We start from the raw sequence: 19,360 nt of genomic DNA on the forward strand, positions 1-19,360 counted from the left end.
CTACCTTTACATTAGAGAGAGAAACCCCCTACCTTTACATTATAGAGAGAAAACCCTTACCTTTACATTATAGAGAGAAACCCCCTACGTTTACATTATAGAGAGAAAACCCCTACTTTTACATTATAGAGAGAAAACCCTTACCTTTACATTTTAGAGAGAAAACCCCTACTTTTACATTATAGAGAGAAACCCCTACCTTTACATTATAGAGAGAAACCCCCTACCTTTACATTAGAGAGATAAACCCCCTACCTTTACGTTATAGAGAGAAACCTCCTACCTTTACATTATAGAGAGAAACCCCCTACCTTTACATTAGAGAGAGAAAACCCCTACCTTTACATTATAGAGAGAAACACCCTACCTTTACATTATGGAGAGAAACCCCCTACCTTTACACTATAGAGAGAAACCCCCTACCTTTACATTATAGAGAGAAACCCCTTACCTTTACATTATAGAGAGAAAACCCCTACCTTTACACTATAGAGAGAAACCCCCTACCTTTACATTATAGAGAGAAACCCATTACCTTTACACTATAGAGTTATAGAGAGAAAACCCCTACCTTTACACTATAGGGAGAAACCCCCTACCTTTACACTAAAGGGAGAAACCCCCTACCTTTACATCTGAGAGAGAAACCCCCTACCTTTACATTATAGAGAGAAACCACCTACTTTTACATTATAGAGAGAAAACCCTTACCTTTACATTGTAGAGAGAAACCCCCTACTTTTACATTATAGAGAGAAACCCCTACCTTTACATTATAGAAAGAAACCCCCTACCTTTACACCTGAGAGATAAACCCCATACCTTTACATTATAGAGAGAAACCACCTACTTTTACATTATAGAGAGAAACCCCTTACCTTAACATTATAGAGAGAAACCCCCTACCTTTACATACTAGAGAAAAAACATTACCTTTACATTCTAGAGAGAAAACCCCTACTTTTACATTATAGAGAGAAACCCCCTAACTTTACATTAGAGAGAAACCCCCTTCCTTAACATTATAGAGAGAAACCCCCTACCTTTACATCTGAGAGATAAACCCCATACCTTTACATTATAGAGAGAAACCACCTACTTTTACATTATAGAGAGAAAACCCTTACCTTTACATTTTAGAGAGAAAACCCCTACCTTTACATACTAGAGAAAAAACCTTATCTTTACATTCTAGAGAGAAAACCCCTACTTTTACATTATAGAGAGAAACCCCCTAACTTTACATTAGAGAGAGAAACCCCCTTCCTTAACATTATAGAGAGAAACCCCCTACCTTTACATTATAGAGAGAAACCCCCTACCTTTACATTATAGAGAGAAACCACATACTTTTACATTATAGAGAGAAAACCCCTACCTTTACATTATAGAGAGAAAACCCCTACTTTTACATTATAGAGAGAAAACCCTTACCTTTACATTATAGAGAGAAACCCCCTACCTTTACATACTAGAGAGAAACCCCCTACCTTTACATCTGAGAGAGAAACCCCCTACGTTTACATTATAGAGAGAAAAACCCTACTTTTACATTATAGAGAGAAAACCCTTACCTTTACATTTTAGATAGAAAACCCCTACTTTTACATTATAGAGAGAAACCCCCTACCTTTACATTATAGAGAGAAACCCCTACCTTTACATTATAGAGAGAAACCCCTACCTTTACATCTGAGAGAGAAACCCCCTACGTTTACATTATAGAGAGAAAAACCCTACTTTTACATTATAGAGATAAAACCCTTACCTTTACATTTTAGAGAGAAAACTCATACACTTTACATACTAGAGAGAAAACCCTTACCTTTACATTTTAGAGAGAAAACCCCTACCTTTACATACTAGAGAGAAAACCCTTACCTTTACATTCTAGAGAGAAAACCCCTACTTTTACATTATAGAGAGAAACCCCCTACCATTACATTAGAGAGAGAACCCCCCTACCTTTACAGTATAGAGAGAAACACCCTACCTTTACATTATAGAGAGAAACCACCTACTTTTACATTATAGAGAGAAAACCCCTTACCTTTACATTATAGAGAGAAACCCCCTACGTTTACATTATAGAGAGAAAACCCCTACTTTTAAATTATAGAGAGAAAACCCTTACCTTTACATTTTAGAGAGAAAACCCCTACCCTTACATACTAGAGAGAAAACCCTTACCTTTACAGTCTAGAGAGAAAACCCCTAATTTTACATTATAGAGAGAAACCCCCTACCTTTACATTAGAGAGAGAAACCCACTACCTTTACATTATAGAGAGAAACCCCCTACCTTTACATTATAGAGAGAAACCCCCTACCTTTACATTATAAAGAGAAAACACCTACTTTTACATTATAGAGAGAAAACCCTTACCTTTACATTTTAGAGAGAAAACCCCTACCTTTACATACTAGAGAGAAAACCCTTACCTTTACTTTCTAGAGAGAAAACCCCTACTTTTACATTATAGAGAGAAACCCCCTACCTTTACATTATAGAGAGAAACCCCCTACCTTTACATTATAGAGAGAAACCCCCCACCTTTACATTATAGAGAGAAACCACATACTTTTACATTATAGAGAGAAAACCCTTACCTTTACATTAGAGAGAGAAACCCCCTACCTTTACATTATAGAGAGAAACCCCTACCTTTACACTATAGAGAGAAACCCCCTACCTTTACATACTAGAGAGAAAACCCTTACCTTTACATTCTAGAGAGAAAACCCTTACTTTTACATTATAGAGAGAAACGTCCTACCTTTACATTAGAGAGATAAACCCCCTACCTTTACGTTATAGAGAGAAACCCCCTACCTTTACATATGAGAGAGAAAACCCCTACCCTTACATTATAGAGAGAAACCCCCTACTTTTACATTATAGAGAGAAAACCCTTACTTTTACATTATAGAGAGAAACCCCCTACGTTTACATTATAGAGAAAAAACCCATACTTTTACATTATAGAGAGAAAACCCCTACTTTTACATTATAGAGAGAAACCCCTACCTTTACATCTGAGAGAGAAAACCCCTACCTTTACATTATAGAGAGAAACCCCATACCTTTACATACTAGAGTGAAAACCCTTACCTTTACATTCTAGAGAGAAACCCCTACTTTTACAATATAGAGAGAAACCCCCTACCTTTACATTATAGAGAGAAACCCCCTACCTTTACATTATAGAGATAACCCCCTTACCTTTACACTATAGAGTTATAGAGAGAAAACCCCTACCTTTACACTATAGGGAGAAACCCCCTACTTTTACATTATAGAGAGAACCCACTACCTTTACATTATAGAAGGAAACCCCCTACATTTACATCTGAGAGAGAAACCCCCTACCTTTACATTATAGAGAGAAACCACCTACTGTTACATTATAGAGAGAAAACCCTTACCTTTACATTATAGAGATAAACCCCCTACGTTTACATTATAGAGAGAAAACCCCTACTTTTACATTAGAGAGAGAAACCCCCTACCTTTACATTATAGAGAGAAACCCCCTACCTTTACATTATAGAGAGAAAACCCCTACTTTTACATTTTAGATAGAAAACCCTTACCTTTACATTTTAGAGAGAAAACCCCTACCTTTACATACTAGAGAGAAAACCCTTACCTTTACATTCTAGAGAGAAAACCCCTACTTTTACATTATAGAGAGAAACCCCCTACCTTTACATTAGAGAGAGAAACCCCCTACCTTTACATTATAGAGATAAACCCCCTACCTTTACATTATATAGAGAAACACCCTACCTTTACATTATAGAGAGAAACCACATACTTTTACATTATAGAGAGAAAACCCCTACCTTTACATTATAGAGAGAAAACCCCTACTTTTACATTATAGAGAGAAAACCCTTACCTTTACATTATAGAGAGAAACCCCCTACCTTTACATACTAGAGAGAAAACCCTTACCTTTACATTATAGAGAGAAAACCCCTACTTTTACATTATAGAGAGAAACCCCCTACCTTTACATTAGAGAGAGAAACTACCTACCTTTACATTATAGAGAGAAACCACATACTTTTACATTATAGAGAGAAACCCCCTACCTTTACATTAGAGAGAGAAACCCCCTACCTTTACATTATAGAGAGAAACACCCTACCTTTACATTATGGAGAGAAACCCCCTACCTTTACACTATAGAGAGAAAAACCCTACCTTTGCATTATAGAGAGAAACCCCTTACCTTTACATTATAGAGAGAAAACCCCTACCTTTACACTATAGAGATAAACCCCCTACCTTTACATTATAGAGAGAAACCCATTACCTTTACACTATAGAGTTATAGAGAGAAAACCCCTACCTTTACACTATAGGGAGAAACCCCCTACCTTTACACTAAAGGGAGAAACCCCCTACCTTTACATCTGAGAGAGAAACCCCCTACCTTTACAGTATAGAGAGAAACCACCTACTTTTACATTATAGAGAGAAAACCCTTACCTTTACATTATAGAGAGAAACCCCCTACTTTTACATTATAGAGAGAAACCCCTACCTTTACATTATAGAAAGAAACCCCATACCTTTACATACTAGAGTGAAAACCCTTACCTTTACATTCTAGAGAGAAACCCCCTACCTTTACATCTGAGAGAGAAACCCCCTACGTTTACATTATAGAGAGAAAAACCCTACTTTTACATTATAGAGAGAAAACCCTTACCTTTACATTTTAGAGAGAAAACCCCTACTTTTACATTATAGAGAGAAACCCCCTACCTTTACATTATAGAGAGAAACCCCCTACCTTTACATTATAGAGAGAAACCCCCTACCTTTACATCTGAGAGAGAAACCCCCTACGTTTACATTATAGAGAGAAAAACCCTACTTTTACATTATAGAGATAAAACCCTTACCTTTACATTTTAGAGAGAAAACTCATACCTTTACATACTAGAGAGAAAACCCTTACCTTTACATTTTAGAGAGAAAACCCCTACCTTTACATACTAGAGAGAAAACCCTTACCTTTACATTCTAGAGAGAAAACCCCTACTTTTACATTATAGAGAGAAACCCCCTACCATTACATTAGAGAGAGAACCCACCTACCTTTACAGTATAGAGAGAAACACCCTACCTTTACATTATAGAGAGAAACCCCCTACCTTTACACTATAGAGAGAAACCCCCTACCTTTACATTATAGAGAGAAACCCCTTACCTTTACACTATAGAGTTATAGAGAGAAAACCCATACCTTTACACTATAGGGAGAAACCCCCTACCTTTACATCTGAGAGAGAAAATAATATAATAATATAGAGAAAACCCCTACTTTTACATTATAGAGAGAAACCCCTACCTTTACATTATAGAAGGAAACCCCCTACCTTTACATCGGAGAGAGAAACCCCCTACCTTTACATTATAGAGAGAAACCACCTACTTTTACATTATAGAGAGAAAACCCTTACCTTTACATTATAGAGAGAAACCCCCTACTTTTACATTATAGAGAGAAACCCCCTACCATTACATTAGAGAGAGAAACCCCCTACCTTTACATTATAGAGAGCAACACCCTACCTTTACATTATAGAGAGAAGCACCCTACCTTTACACTATAGAGCGAAACCCCCTACCTTTACATTAGAGAGTGAAACCATTTACCTTTACACTATAGAGTTATAGAGAGAAAACCCCTACCTTTACACTATAGGGAGAAACCCCCTACCTTTACATCTGAGAGAGAAACCCCCTACTTTTACATTATAGAGAGAACCCCCTACCTTTACATTATAGAAGGAAACCCCCTACATTTACATCTGAGAGAGAAACCCCCTACCTTTACATTAGAGAGAGAAACCCCCTACCTTTACATTATAGAGAGAAACACCCTACCTTTACATTATAGAGAGAAGCTCCCTACCTTTACACTATAGAGCGAAACCCCCTACCTTTACATTAGAGAGTGAAACCATTTACCTTTACACTATAGAGTTATAGAGAGAAAACCCCTACCTTTACACTATAGGGAGAAACCCCCTACCTTTACATCTGAGAGAGAAACCCCCTACTTTTACATTATAGAGAGAAACCACCTACTGTTACATTATAGAGAGAAAACCCTTACCTTTACATTATAGAGAGAAACCCCCTACGTTTACATTATAGAGAGAAACCCCCTACCTTTACATTATAGAGAGAAACCACATACTTTTACATTATAGAGAGAAAACCCCTACCTTTACATTATAGAGAGAAAACCCCTACTTTTACATTATAGAGAGAAAACCCTTACCGTTACATTATAGAGAGAAACCCCCTACCTTTACATACTAGAGAGAAAACCCTTACCTTTACATTCTAGAGAGAAAACCCCTACTTTTACATTATAGAGAGAAACCCCCTACCTTTACATTATAGAGAGAAACCCCCTACCTTTACATCTGAGAGAGAAACCCCCTACCTTTACATTATAGAGTGAAACCCCCTACTTTTACATTATAGAGAGAAAATCCTTACCTTTACATTATAGAGAGAAACCCCCTACGTTTACATTATAGAGAGAAAAACCCTACTTTTACATTATAGAGAGAAAACCCTTACCTTTACATTTTAGAGAGAAAACTCCCACCTTTACATACTAGAGAGAAAACCCTTACCTTTACATTTTAGAGAGAAAAACCCTACCTTTACATACTAGAGAGAAAACCCTTACCTTTACATTCTAGAGAGAAAACCCCTACTTTTACATTATAGAGAGAAACCCCCTACCATTACATTAGAGAGAGAAACCCCCTACCTTTACAGTATAGAGAGAAACACCCTACCTTTACATTATAGAGAGAAACCCCCTACCTTTATACTATAGAGAGAAACCCCCTACCTTTACATTATAGAGAGAAACCCCTTACCTTTACACTATAGAGTTATAGAGAGAAAACCCCTACCTTTACACTATAGGGAGAAACCCCCTACCTTTACATCTGAGAGAGAAACCCCCTACTTTTACATTATAGAGAGAAACCCCCTACTTTTACATTATAGAGAGAAAACCCTTACCTTTACATTATAGAGAGAAACCCCCTACCTTTACATCGGAGAGAGAAACCCCCTACCTTTACATTATAGAGAGAAACCACCTACTTTTACATTATAGAGAGAAAACCCTTACCTTTACATTATAGAGAGAAACCCCCCACGTTTACATTATAGAGAGAAAACCCCTACTTTTAAATTATAGAGAGAAAACCCTTACCTTTACATTTTAGAGAGAAAACCCCTACCCTTACATACTAGAGAGAAAACCCTTACCTTTACAGTCTAGAGAGAAAACCCCTAATTTTACATTATAGAGAGAAACCCCCTACCTTTACATTAGAGAGAGAAACCCACTACCTTTACATTATAGAGAGAAACCCCCTACCTTTACATTATAGAGAGAAACCCCCTACCTTTACATTATAGAGAGAAAACCCCTACTTTTACATTATAGAGAGAAAACCCTTACCTTTACATTTTAGAGAGAAAACCCCTACCTTTACATACTAGAGAGAAAACCCTTACCTTTACTTTCTAGAGAGAAAACCCCTACTTTTACATTATAGAGAGAAACCCCCTACCTTTACATTATAGAGAGAAACCCCCTACCTTTACATTATAGAGAGAAACCCCCCACCTTTACATTATAGAGAGAAACCACATAATTTTACATTATAGAGAGAAAACCCTTACCTTTACATTAGAGAGAGAAACCCCCTACCTTTACATTATAGAGAGAAACCCCTACCTTTACACTATAGAGAGAAACCACCTACCTTTACATACTAGAGGGAAAACCCTTACCTTTACATTCTAGAGAGAAAACCCTTACTTTTACATTATAGAGAGAAAACCCCTACCTTTACATTAGAGAGAGAAACCCCCTACCTTTACATTATAGAGAGAAACCTCCTACCTTTACATTAGAGAGAGAAACCCCCTACCTTTACATTATAGAGAGAAAACCCCTACTTTTACATTATAGAGAGAAAACCCTTACCTTTACATTATAGAGAGAAACCCCCTACGTTTACATTATAGAGAAAAAACCCATACTTTTACATTATAGAGAGAAAACCCCTACTTTTACATTATAGAGAGAAACCCCTACCTTTACATCTGAGAGAGAAAACCCCTACCTTTACATTATAGAGAGAAACCCCATACCTTTACATACTAGAGTGAAAACCCTTACCTTTACATTCTAGAGAGAAAACCCCTACTTTTACAATATAGAGAAAAACCCCCTACCTTTACATTATAGAGAGAAACCCCCTACCTTTACATTATAGAGATAACCCCCTTACCTTTACACTATAGAGTTATAGAAAGAAAACCCCTACCTTTACACTATAGGGAGAAACCCCCTACTTTTACATTATAGAGAGAACCCACTACCTTTACATTATAGAAGGAAACCCCCTACATTTACATCTGAGAGAGAAACCCCCTACCTTTACATTATAGAGAGAAACCACCTACTGTTACATTATAGAGAGAAAACCCTTACCTTTACATTATAGAGAGAAACCCCCTACGTTTACATTATAGAGAGAAAACCCCTACTTTTACATTATAGAGAGAAAACCCTTACCTTTACATTTTAGAGAGAAAACCCCTACCTTTACATACTAGAGAGAAACCCCCTACCTTTACATTAGAGAGAGAAACCCCCTACCTTTACATTAGAGAGAGAAACCCCCTACCTTTACATTATAGAGAGAAAACCCCTACTTTTACATTTTAGATAGAAAACCCTTACCTTTACATTTTAGAGAGAAAACCCCTACCTTTACATACTAGAGAGAAAACCCTTACCTTTACATTCTAGAGAGAAAACCCCTACTTTTACATTATAGAGAGAAACCCCCTACCTTTACATTAGAGAGAGAAACCCCCTACCTTTACATTATAGAGATAAACCCCCTACCTTTACATTATATAGAGAAACCCCCTACCTTTACATTATAGAGAGAAACGACATACTTTTACATTATAGAGAGAAAACCCCTACGTTTACATTATAGAGAGAAAACCCCTACTTTTACATTATAGAGAGAAAACCCTTACCTTTACATTTTAGAGAGAAAAACCCTACTTTTACATTATAGAGAGAAACCCCCTACCTTTACATTATAGAGAGAAACCCCCTACTTTTACATTATAGAGAGAAAACCCTTACCTTTACATTATAGAGAGAAACCCCTACCTTTACATTATAGAGAGAAACCCCCTACCTTTACATTATAGAGAGAAACCCCTACCTTTACATTATAGAGAGAAACCCCTACCTTTACACCTGAGAGAGAAAACCCCTACCTTTACATTAGAGAGAGAAACCCCTACCTTTACATTATAGAGAGAAACCCCTACCTTTACATTTTCCAGGGCCACTCTCATATATCCTGTATGCCAGGGACCGTGCGGCGCTGGAACTACCCTCCCCCACTCTGCATCGGTAAGAACTTTTACTTAGAGGTGGTCACATTCAAGGCAATTGTGTTACAGTTTCAGTGCTATTCATTGTCTGCAGTATTTTTTCAAGGTGTGCCACAAGTTATGTGCATTTTTATTTTCCAGCAAAGTGCGGTGGAACAGCAGTTGACTTGGCCGATGTTATTTTAAGTCCTGGATTCCCTGGCAACTACCCTGGTAACATGGACTGTACATGGAGGATTCTGTTACCAGTTGGATATGGTGAGGAACCTGCTATGATAATGATAAGGAGAAGCCATGTTAGGAAGTTCAGAGATAATAGCTTTATTTTTATATATACAGTGGGGGAAAAAAAGTATTTAGTCAGCCACCAATTGTGCAAGTTCTCCCACTTAAAAAGATGAGAGAGGCCTGTAATTTTCATCATAGGTACACGTCAACTATGACATACAAAATGAGAAAAAAAAATCCAGAAAATCACATTGTAGGATTTTTAATGAATATATTTGCAAATTATGGTGGAAAATAAGTATTTGGTCAATAACAAAAGTTTCTTAATACTTTGTTATATACCCTTTGTTGGCAATGACACAGGTGAAACGTTTTCTGTAAGTCTTCACAAGGTTTTCACACACTGTTGCTGGTATTTTGGCCCATTCCTCCATGCAGATCTCCTCTAGAGCGGTGATGTTTTGGGGCTGTCGCTGGGCAACACGGACTTTCAACTCCCTCCAAATATTTTCTATGGGGTTGAGATCTGGAGACTGGCTAGGCCACTCCAGGACCTTGAAATGCTTCTTACGAAGCCACTCCTTCGTTGCCCGGGCGGTGTGTTTGGGATCATTGTCATACTGAAAGACCCAGCCACGTTTCATCTTCAATGCCCTTGCTGATGGAAGGAGGTTTTCACTCAAAATCTCACGATACATGGCCCCATTCATTCTTTCCTTTACACGGATCAGTCGTCCTGGTCCCTTTGCAGAAAAACAGCCCCAAAGCATGATGTTTCCACCCCCATGCTTCACAGTAGGTATGGTGTTCTTTGGATGCAACTCAGCATTCTTTGTCCTCCAAACACGACGAGTTGAGTTTTTACCAAAAATATCTATTTTGGTTTCATCTGACCATATGACATTCTCCCAATCCTCTTCTGGATCATCCAAATGCACTCTAGCAAACTTCAGACGGGCCTGGACATGTACTGGCTTAAGCAGGGGGACACGTCTCGCACTGCAGGATTTGAGTCCCTGGCGGCATAGTGTGTTACTGATGGTAGGCTTTGTTACTTTGGTCCCAGCTCTCTGCAGGTCATTCACTAGGTCCCCCCGTGTGGTTCTGGGATTTTTGCTCACCGTTCTTGTGATCATTTTGACTCCCACGGGGTGAGATCTTGCGTGGAGCCCCAGATCGAGGGGAGATTATCAGTGGTCTTGTATGTCTTCCATTTCCTAATAATTGCTCCCACAGTTGATTTCTTCAAACCAAGCTGCTTACCTATTGCAGAATCAGTCTTCCCAGCCTGGTGCAGGTCTACAATTTTGTTTCTGGTGTCCTTTGACAGCTCTTTGGTCTTGGCCATAGTGGAGTTTGGAGTGTGACTGTTTGAGGTTGTGGACAGGTGTCTTTTATACTGATAACAAGTTCCAACAGGTGCCATTAATACAGGTAACGAGTGGAGGACAGAGGAGCCTCTTAAAGAAGAAGTTACAGGTCTGTGAGAGCCAGAAATCTTGCTTGTTTGTAGGTGACCAAATACTTATTTTCCACCATAATTTGCAAATAAATTCATTAAAAATCCTACAATGTGATTTTCTGAATATTTTTTTCTCATTTTGTCTGTTCAAGTTGACGTGTACCTATGATGTAAATTACAGGCCTCTCTCATCTTTTTAAGTGGGAGAACTTGCACAATTGGTGGCTGACTAAATACTTTTTTTTCCCACTGTATATATTTTCTTTATTTAATATATTTGCTATTTGCTATTTTATTAGGATCCCCATTAGCTGTTGAAAAAGCAGCAGCTACTCTTCCTGGGGTCCACACAAAACATCAAACATGACATAATACAGAACATTAATAGACAATATATTAGTGATTTACATCTCTGCCTGGAACTAACAAAAGGTAGTTGTGGTTCTGTGACATCTTCCTTATGAAAATGGATCCCCTTTAGCTATCCTCTTGCTTTATCTCCATTTTGAGACCTTTGCAGTCTGTTTAGCAATTTACAAGAGAGCTGTGGGTTGCAGCCCACATATTTGTGGTGCTTCACAGTTCAAATGAGTCCAGAACAAAGTAACCACTCCAGATGTTAACAAGGTAATTGTGTGTGATTTAAAAAGCTATTTAGGCTTGCCTCTGAGCACAAATAATTCTCTCTACCTAACATAAGAAAAATATTGTAACACATCGAGATATCCAAAAGCAATTTTCTGCCTTATCAAGCAAGAACTCCACAAGTAAAAACAAGAATGATCATTTTGGGCTGTGTGTGTACCAAAAATGCATTAGCTTGTGTTGTTTACAGGGCCCAATATTTTTTTAAAGACACAAGAGGCTTTGCAGACGCTGATTACAGCTTTTAGGACAGACAGAATGGGTAGGATAAAGCATTGTGAGAAAGTGGTACATGGCTGCATAACAACAAGATTATCCTTCAAAGGATTCTCCTAAGCATCACCAAGTGGCAAATGCTTTCCTCCAGCATCAGGCCTTTTGCTACCCTTGGAAGAACTGAACGTAAGAGAACAGAAAAACACACTTAAATTGATTGTATTCATTTCCCATTTCTGTGTCTCCCCTGGAAAAACATGAGCTGATCTCAGTATTAGATTGCTGAATCATTTCTACCATCATAACATATTAGTGAGTTGAAGAGTTTTTCTCAACATGCAGACATGATGTACCTTGACAAAAATAGGCTAGTACAATTAGGTCAAAAGCACATGAAATGAGCCAAGGTAATGGCTAAATGCATTACATGATTACAACACATGTACACACGCCGCAATTTCACAACATCACTGTTAATCACTGTGGTCCTCTGTAGCTCAATTGGTAGAGCATGTGCTTGTAACGCCAGGGTAGTGGGTTCGATCCCCGGACCACCCATACGTAAAAATGTATGCACACATGACTGTAAGTCGCTTTGGATAAAAGTGTCTGCTAAATGGCATATTATTATTAATAGTTAACACTTTAGGTAATCTCTGGTGGACAGATCTACCTAAACATCCAGTAACTGGTACCGTAGAATCTGTCAGGAAGGAAACGGATGCGTGGGCTAACGAGCAGCAGTAGTTTCAGTGTTTGTGTTTTTCGTCACTGGTTATTTGAACAAATCATGATTTCGCAGGTTTTAGCATCTTTTGAATTTCAGAAGGGGAGGGGACATTTGGCCCATAGACTTGCCCGTAACTTTCAAAGAGAGAGGGCAGGTTTTGATGCATGTTTTGATTATGAAATAAACATAGCTCCAACAGCCGAAGACGTTGTCCATACAGTATATCTCATATAATGTTTCTGTGTTTTACAGGGGCTCATATTCAGTTCCTCAACTTCTCCTCTGAAGACAACCATGATTTTTTAGAGGTGCGAAATGGGCCACAGCACAGCAGCTCTCTGATTGGACAGTTCAGCGGAAGTCAGCTGCCGCCCAACTTGCTGAGTACAACACATGAGACTGTGATTCACTTCTACAGTGACCACTCCGAAAACAGGCAGGGATTCAAACTGGCCTACCAAGGTGAGGTGTACTCTGGTTTCATCGACCAAATGGTTTCCCCTCACCTAAAAGAGCTTGGTCTCTATTGGTTTCAATTGACAATTGTGGTGCAACAAGGCTTGGATGTTGTTTTGGGGGCGTTTGTGCCAAATCTGGGAAATAATCTATGGGAATGTCTGATGTGAAATCCTTATTGATACCGTTTTTATCTATCTTCTGTTGATATGCTCTAGCTTTCTTTTTAGGACGTAAATCAGGGTGATTAAAGGTTAAATGCAAAATAGATGGAATGTCAGCTTCAAGGACTTAAGTATCTGTCAGTTAAATTATCGGAGAATCTGCCCTCTCAGGATCATTGAGAGGTTACTCCGTTATGTGGCTGCTCCCGCCTGGACAAAGCATTCAGAATCAATGGAGAGCGGCATTTAGATGTTGAGTGCACTTTGATGTTATGGGGCTATTTTGCTTCCACTGGTCCTGTGGTCCTTGTTAAGGTCTATGGCAACTGTAGATGTTGAGTTCATGGCTTCCACTTTTCAAGAGATAACCCTGTGTGTCGTCTTCCCCCACATCGAGGCCAGAGGGTTCAGATCCTGGCTTTTCCTCTTCTCCTTTCACCAAACAAAACACCACATCTCATTTAACAATTGCTCGCTCATAGTATGCAAAAAGAAATGTGAACTTGATCGTCAATTACCAGCGCTGTCAAGCTTCAATATCTTTTGGCGTGACGTTGCTGTATTTTTAGGTTGAAATAGAAACGTTTCTTGGTGTTCCTGGCATTCATTCTTTGTTGTTGGCATATGCTTGAAATAGACATGTCACAGTGACATTTCGTGGAAATGTGTCTGACAGGTGGCATGTGTGTTCCGGTACTGTCTCTAAAGGTTAAGTGGGATGGGTCACCTGTGGGCTGTGGACGAGAGTCCACAGAATTCGTTTGAACATTTCTTGTTGAAATATGTTTTATTTTGTTATGATGTATGTGCATTCCTGTTACAAGAAATATGTATTTTTATTGCATAAGCTTGTCATAAATGTGACATTTTCTAGGTGTAATCCCACGTTTTTTTCTGTCTTGCTCTCTTGTGTTTTAGCATATGAATTGCAGAATTGCCAAGACCCTACTCCATTCCCTAATGGATATATTATTAATAATGACTACAATGCTGGCCAGTCAATAACTTTTGAGTGCTTTCCTGGATACGTTCTGATTGGACATCCTGTGCTCACATGCCAACATGGAATCAACAGAAAATGGAATCATCCCTTTCCCCGTTGTGAGGGTGAGCATGGGTTAATATGATACATAACAGATATTTACCAAAAGCATCAATGGCTTCTTTGCTTTATTTATCAAACTATTTTAGAATGTATTTGTTAGGACATTTGTATCAGCCCTATACTAGATGTTATTATATAACCCTCGTAATGCTGTTGAAGTTCTGTTCTGTTCTGTTAGAAAAAATACTGTATGAAAAAAGGCAGTGTTTCCAGAAACTGCCTCTCAGATTACTGCCTTTGAAAACTGCTCCAGTTGAGACCCACACTACTGGGACACGTTCTACATTTCTTCTGCATTGAGCAGTGTACGAGCTGGCAAAGGCTTATTCAATCAATACCTGCAAAGATTTCTAAGAGGTGGCCCTCATTCAACGACACCTTTCAGCGTCATGGTATTGTGTTTTGGAGGTGTATTTGGTAAACTGGGTTCTTGTTGAAGCAGCTGAAGTCATCACTGCATCCCTTTTGGGTTCAAAGTTCAATGTGCAGGGTTGACTAATCCTAGAAAACAGGGAAAGTGACACTTACCATGATAATATAACACAATGTGGGATTTACTCTGTTGTCAAAACTGCTCTCGTGATTGCTGCTCATATTTAATCTACAAGTAGTACAGATATTTGAAATGAAGGTTCAATTGGTGAAGAAAATGCTCTTAAGTTGTTAGCAGACAAATAAGCCAAGCAAATGAGACCGACCAATCCACTTAACATCAATTCCTACTAAATGCTCTACATTTAGCAGACACTCTTATCCAGAGCAACTTGAGTGGATACATTTAATACTTTTTTTCCTCGTACTGGTCCCCCCCCCCCCCGTGGGAATCAAACCCTCAACCCTGGCGTTGCAAGCGCCACACTCTACCAACTGAGCCACACCCTCTGTGATGAAACCGCTCCATCTTCTCTTCTACTGCAGCTCCATGTGGCTACAATATGACAGCTCAGAATGGCACCATATTCTCGCCCCAGTACCCAAATGAGTACCCTAACTCACAGGACTGCACCTGGCTTATCACCGTACCACATGGACATGGCATTTACATCAACTTCACCCTGCTTCAGACGGAGCCTGTCACAGATTACATTGCTGTATGGTAAGGGTTTCATGGTTTCTCACAAGCCCCATCAGTTCATCATTGGCTGATATGTCTTTTACTGTGAAGAACTACCATTTACTTCACAGCACAGGACGAGCAGGTTGACATGTATTGGGATGAGTCTTGTCCTTGAGGCAAACCTGAGTGATTTCCACTAGATGGGCCAGCTGCAAAGTAAAAATTGGCAATATTGGAAAAATTCTAGAAAAATAGCTTTTTGGTCTTAATTTAAGGTTAGAGTTAGCACGCAGTGTGGTTAAGGTTAGGGTTCCAATTTTATGACTTTGTGGATATGCCAGCTAGTGACGACCCACTGGGCACAGACGTCAGTTCAACGTCTAGTTTTGATTTACATTTGGTTGAATTGTCAACTAACGTGAATTCAACGTGCAAATCCAATTAGTTTTCCACATTGATTCATCGTCGTCAAATGATTTTGGGGGTTAAAATGACATGGAAACAATGTTGATTCAGCCAGTTTTTGCCCAGTGGGCACTCTGCAGTGCTAACCTGCACAGGAAAACCCAGAGTTATACTGTAAATACAGCAAGAAAGGAAACAAATCAACATAGTGCTTTTATTCCTTTGACTAGTGAAGATGCACTTGATAGTCACAATAGAATAAGTGCATGAACTGGTTTAATCTGCAGCACCCGAGAGTGGATTAAAACGATGTATTTCAACGGGTAAAATACACACTTTCTGCCACAATACAGCCCTCTGTGAGTTATATAGGTTATTCATCTTCAGTAGCCATTAACAGAGGCCAGTAGTCTGTAAAGTCATCATTCATTTGCTGTTTTCATTCAACACAGTCTGTAATGTAATGGTTTTTATATGAACGTCAGCACAAATCTTGCTATAGATTTGAGAGCAAATCAATTCAACCGAGCCACACTGAAATTCTGGACATCATTGCACTGTTTAATGTGTGCGTTATAAATGTAATGCACTTTCAATGTCTTCTGGCCTCTTCCAGGGATGGCCCTGAGCACAGCTACCCACAGCTTGGGATTTTCAGTGGTAATACAGCACTAGAGTCAGCCTACAGTTCTTTCAATCAGGTCCTTATCAAGTTTCACAGCGACTTCTCCACGAGTGGATTCTTTGTCCTCAATTTCCATGGTTAGTTTCTCTTCCAAATAAAAAAAATGTTGTAGCTAAAAATGCAATGCATACTGTTACTGCTAAAGCTTGCTGATTCCCTGTTTTGAAAATATATCAGAAATAAAGTATTCTCATGTTTTTACTTTGTGACCGGGTGAATGTGGTCAACCGGGTGAATGTGATTGTATTTATATGTATATACCCATCCCTTTATTTTCTTTTATAACCACCTGTGGGTGATTTCTTAGTTTTTTATGTTTGTCAAATAGATGAAAGGATAGAATACGTATCCATAAGTCTAATATACTGTGGAATATGTGATTTTGGTCAACTACTTATTCATTATTTCTCCCCTCCAGCCTATCGTCTGAAGAAATGTCCACCTCCCCCAACAGTGGAAGAAGCTGAAATAGTATATGAAGATCAAGATTATGAAATAGGTAAGTGTGTACCAGAGAGATGGTCAGCACTGGGTTATTATGAAATAGGTAAGTGTGTACCAGAGAGATGGTCAGCACTGGGGGTTATAATTCAGAGTTGCGGTGGGAAATCAGACAGTGGCCCGCTACTTGATTCAGTTTAAACATGTTCCTATGTGACTTTGAGTCAAAGAGGTACACCATGGTGGTGTGAACCTTTATTTGAAATGACCTTGGACAACCATGTTAGGGTTATAACGCAAGCTGTTATGTAATATAGTTGTTGGTATTGTCTCGAGAGACATAAACTTGATATCTAATGTAGGTTTCCATCAGTCGTTGATAATGTCACATCTGCTATAAGACGTATGAAATAATTATTTTGTCCAGGAGACGTTGTGAAGTATCGCTGCTTCCCTGGATTTACCCTGGTAGGCAACAGTGAGCTTACCTGTAAGCTCAACTCTCATCTCCAGTTTGAGAGTCCTCCGCCTACTTGTGAAGGTAAGAGAATGTTCTGACCTTTTCTGATAATTTTTCCATTTATAACAGGAGGTAAACTTTCAGCTCAGATAGTTCCAAGAAATGATCTATGTTATCTGCTTTTACAAGCGTGTCAGTTTGCCTGCCCTGCTTTTTCAATCTGACGTTCTATCCTAATTTCTTTGTATCCTTGTGATGACTCCTTTATACAACACTATTACTAGGCATTGTACCAAGGTGTGCATCAGCCTGTTAAAAAACTAAGTGCAGCTAGAGTATAGCCAGAGTCTCTGTGACTCTTTGAAATCAGAGCACTGACAGAAAGTGAGTCACAGATTGAATTGCTTATGAATGTCATACATATCACTTCTAATTATAGTGCCAATGTGATGACACAGATGGAAGGTAGCAGTATGGTTCCATTAGCACAGCACAAAGCACATTTTCTGGGGAGATATGGAGATAAGCGCAGCGGAGTTTCCTTAAATTTTGTAATTCCGTAATGCAGCGAGGCAGCTATGGTCCATTTGGTTTGTTTTCATTATCATTTGCCCACAGGGTAGAATAGAACAGGAAAATGGAAAATGCCTTCACATTATTTTCTTGCCATAGATCACTAACCCCTGAGCTCATTTGGATTTAGCAACCTGGAGAAGTTCAAGAGAAGGACAGTTGGGGTGATAAAGATGTGTACCGTAGCAGTAATGACCTATTTCTCATTTGTCTACTTGTGTTTGTTGTGCGTTTAGCCCAGTGTCCTGCAAATGAGGAACGCTCCTCCTCATCCGGAGTTATCCTTAGTCCAGGTTTCCCTAAAAACTACCCCAACTCTCAGACCTGCTCCTGGGTCATCAGAGTTCAACCTGCATACACCATCTCCATCTTTGTGGAGATGTTTCAGAGTGAGAAGCAGTTCGACGAACTTGAGATCTTTGACGGTAATTTCCTCTTCCAACAGCCAAATAAGTCATATGCATGTTTTATTTTGTTTGTTCTAAAATGTTTATGCCATGTCAGAGATGCTTTAATGTTCAAATGCCTTACGACGAGCACTGTCATTTGTGAGTGTTTCTTTTGATCTGTTAGGACCATCTGGCCAGAGCCCTTTGCTTGTGGCCCTTAGTGGAAATCACTCCACACAGTTAAACTTTACAAGCAAGACCAACCACCTTTACCTGAGATGGTCCACTGATCATGCAACCAGCAAAAGAGGATTCAGAATCCGCTACACAGGTTTGTAGTGCATAACAATATGTTTCATTTTGCGATAAGGCTTTAACGCCCATGTGCTGTGGGGATGACTATTTCTGCTAATGCATCACAATTCTTATTAGGGGAGACTGTTATGTTTCATAACAGACACCAAATGAAACATTTGAATTACAGGACATTCAAAAAGGGGGACAGCGCCATAGCCTTTTTCCTCAGGAATGGGTGTCAGAGAAGCTTAGGCACCAGTCTCTTTCCTCTGAGGCTGTTGCTTTGAATCCAATGTAGGTCAAAGAGTGTGAGGCAGTCAGACTTTTCCAAGTTAGCCCTCATTAGACTGTATACCTGCAGGGATCCTTTTGCAAGTCCTCCATAATAGAGGTCAAAGATCCGATGATGAATTTGTATGAATAACCGCCATGTCCGGTGCCTCAAACCGACATTTCCACCAATGACCAAACATGATTTATAGCTCACAAAGCCTGGTGGCAATGATTACTCTCCATTTCTCCGCCTTTTCTGTCACTTTTCTTCTCTCTATTCATTTTAG

The 19,360-nt window shown here is 39.0% G+C and overlaps 1 protein-coding gene across 1 annotated transcript in view; it reads left to right on the top strand.

Moving 5' to 3' along the window:
* The window catches only part of LOC121548096 (CUB and sushi domain-containing protein 1-like), a 442,651-nt gene that overhangs the window by 383,192 nt on the left and 40,099 nt on the right, over window positions 1-19,360 (top strand). The window contains exons 39-48 of the mRNA XM_045209890.1: window positions 9,437-9,506; window positions 9,629-9,745; window positions 13,021-13,230; window positions 14,307-14,495; window positions 15,412-15,589; window positions 16,572-16,717; window positions 17,059-17,139; window positions 17,509-17,622; window positions 18,351-18,539; window positions 18,688-18,834. Of these exons, the coding sequence (XP_045065825.1) occupies window positions 9,437-9,506; window positions 9,629-9,745; window positions 13,021-13,230; window positions 14,307-14,495; window positions 15,412-15,589; window positions 16,572-16,717; window positions 17,059-17,139; window positions 17,509-17,622; window positions 18,351-18,539; window positions 18,688-18,834 (1,441 nt within the window). The remainder of the gene's footprint in view (window positions 1-9,436; window positions 9,507-9,628; window positions 9,746-13,020; window positions 13,231-14,306; window positions 14,496-15,411; window positions 15,590-16,571; window positions 16,718-17,058; window positions 17,140-17,508; window positions 17,623-18,350; window positions 18,540-18,687; window positions 18,835-19,360) is intronic.

This window comes from Coregonus clupeaformis, chromosome 31, assembly GCF_020615455.1.
Source record: "Coregonus clupeaformis isolate EN_2021a chromosome 31, ASM2061545v1, whole genome shotgun sequence".
Lineage (NCBI taxonomy): Eukaryota > Metazoa > Chordata > Actinopteri > Salmoniformes > Salmonidae > Coregonus > Coregonus clupeaformis.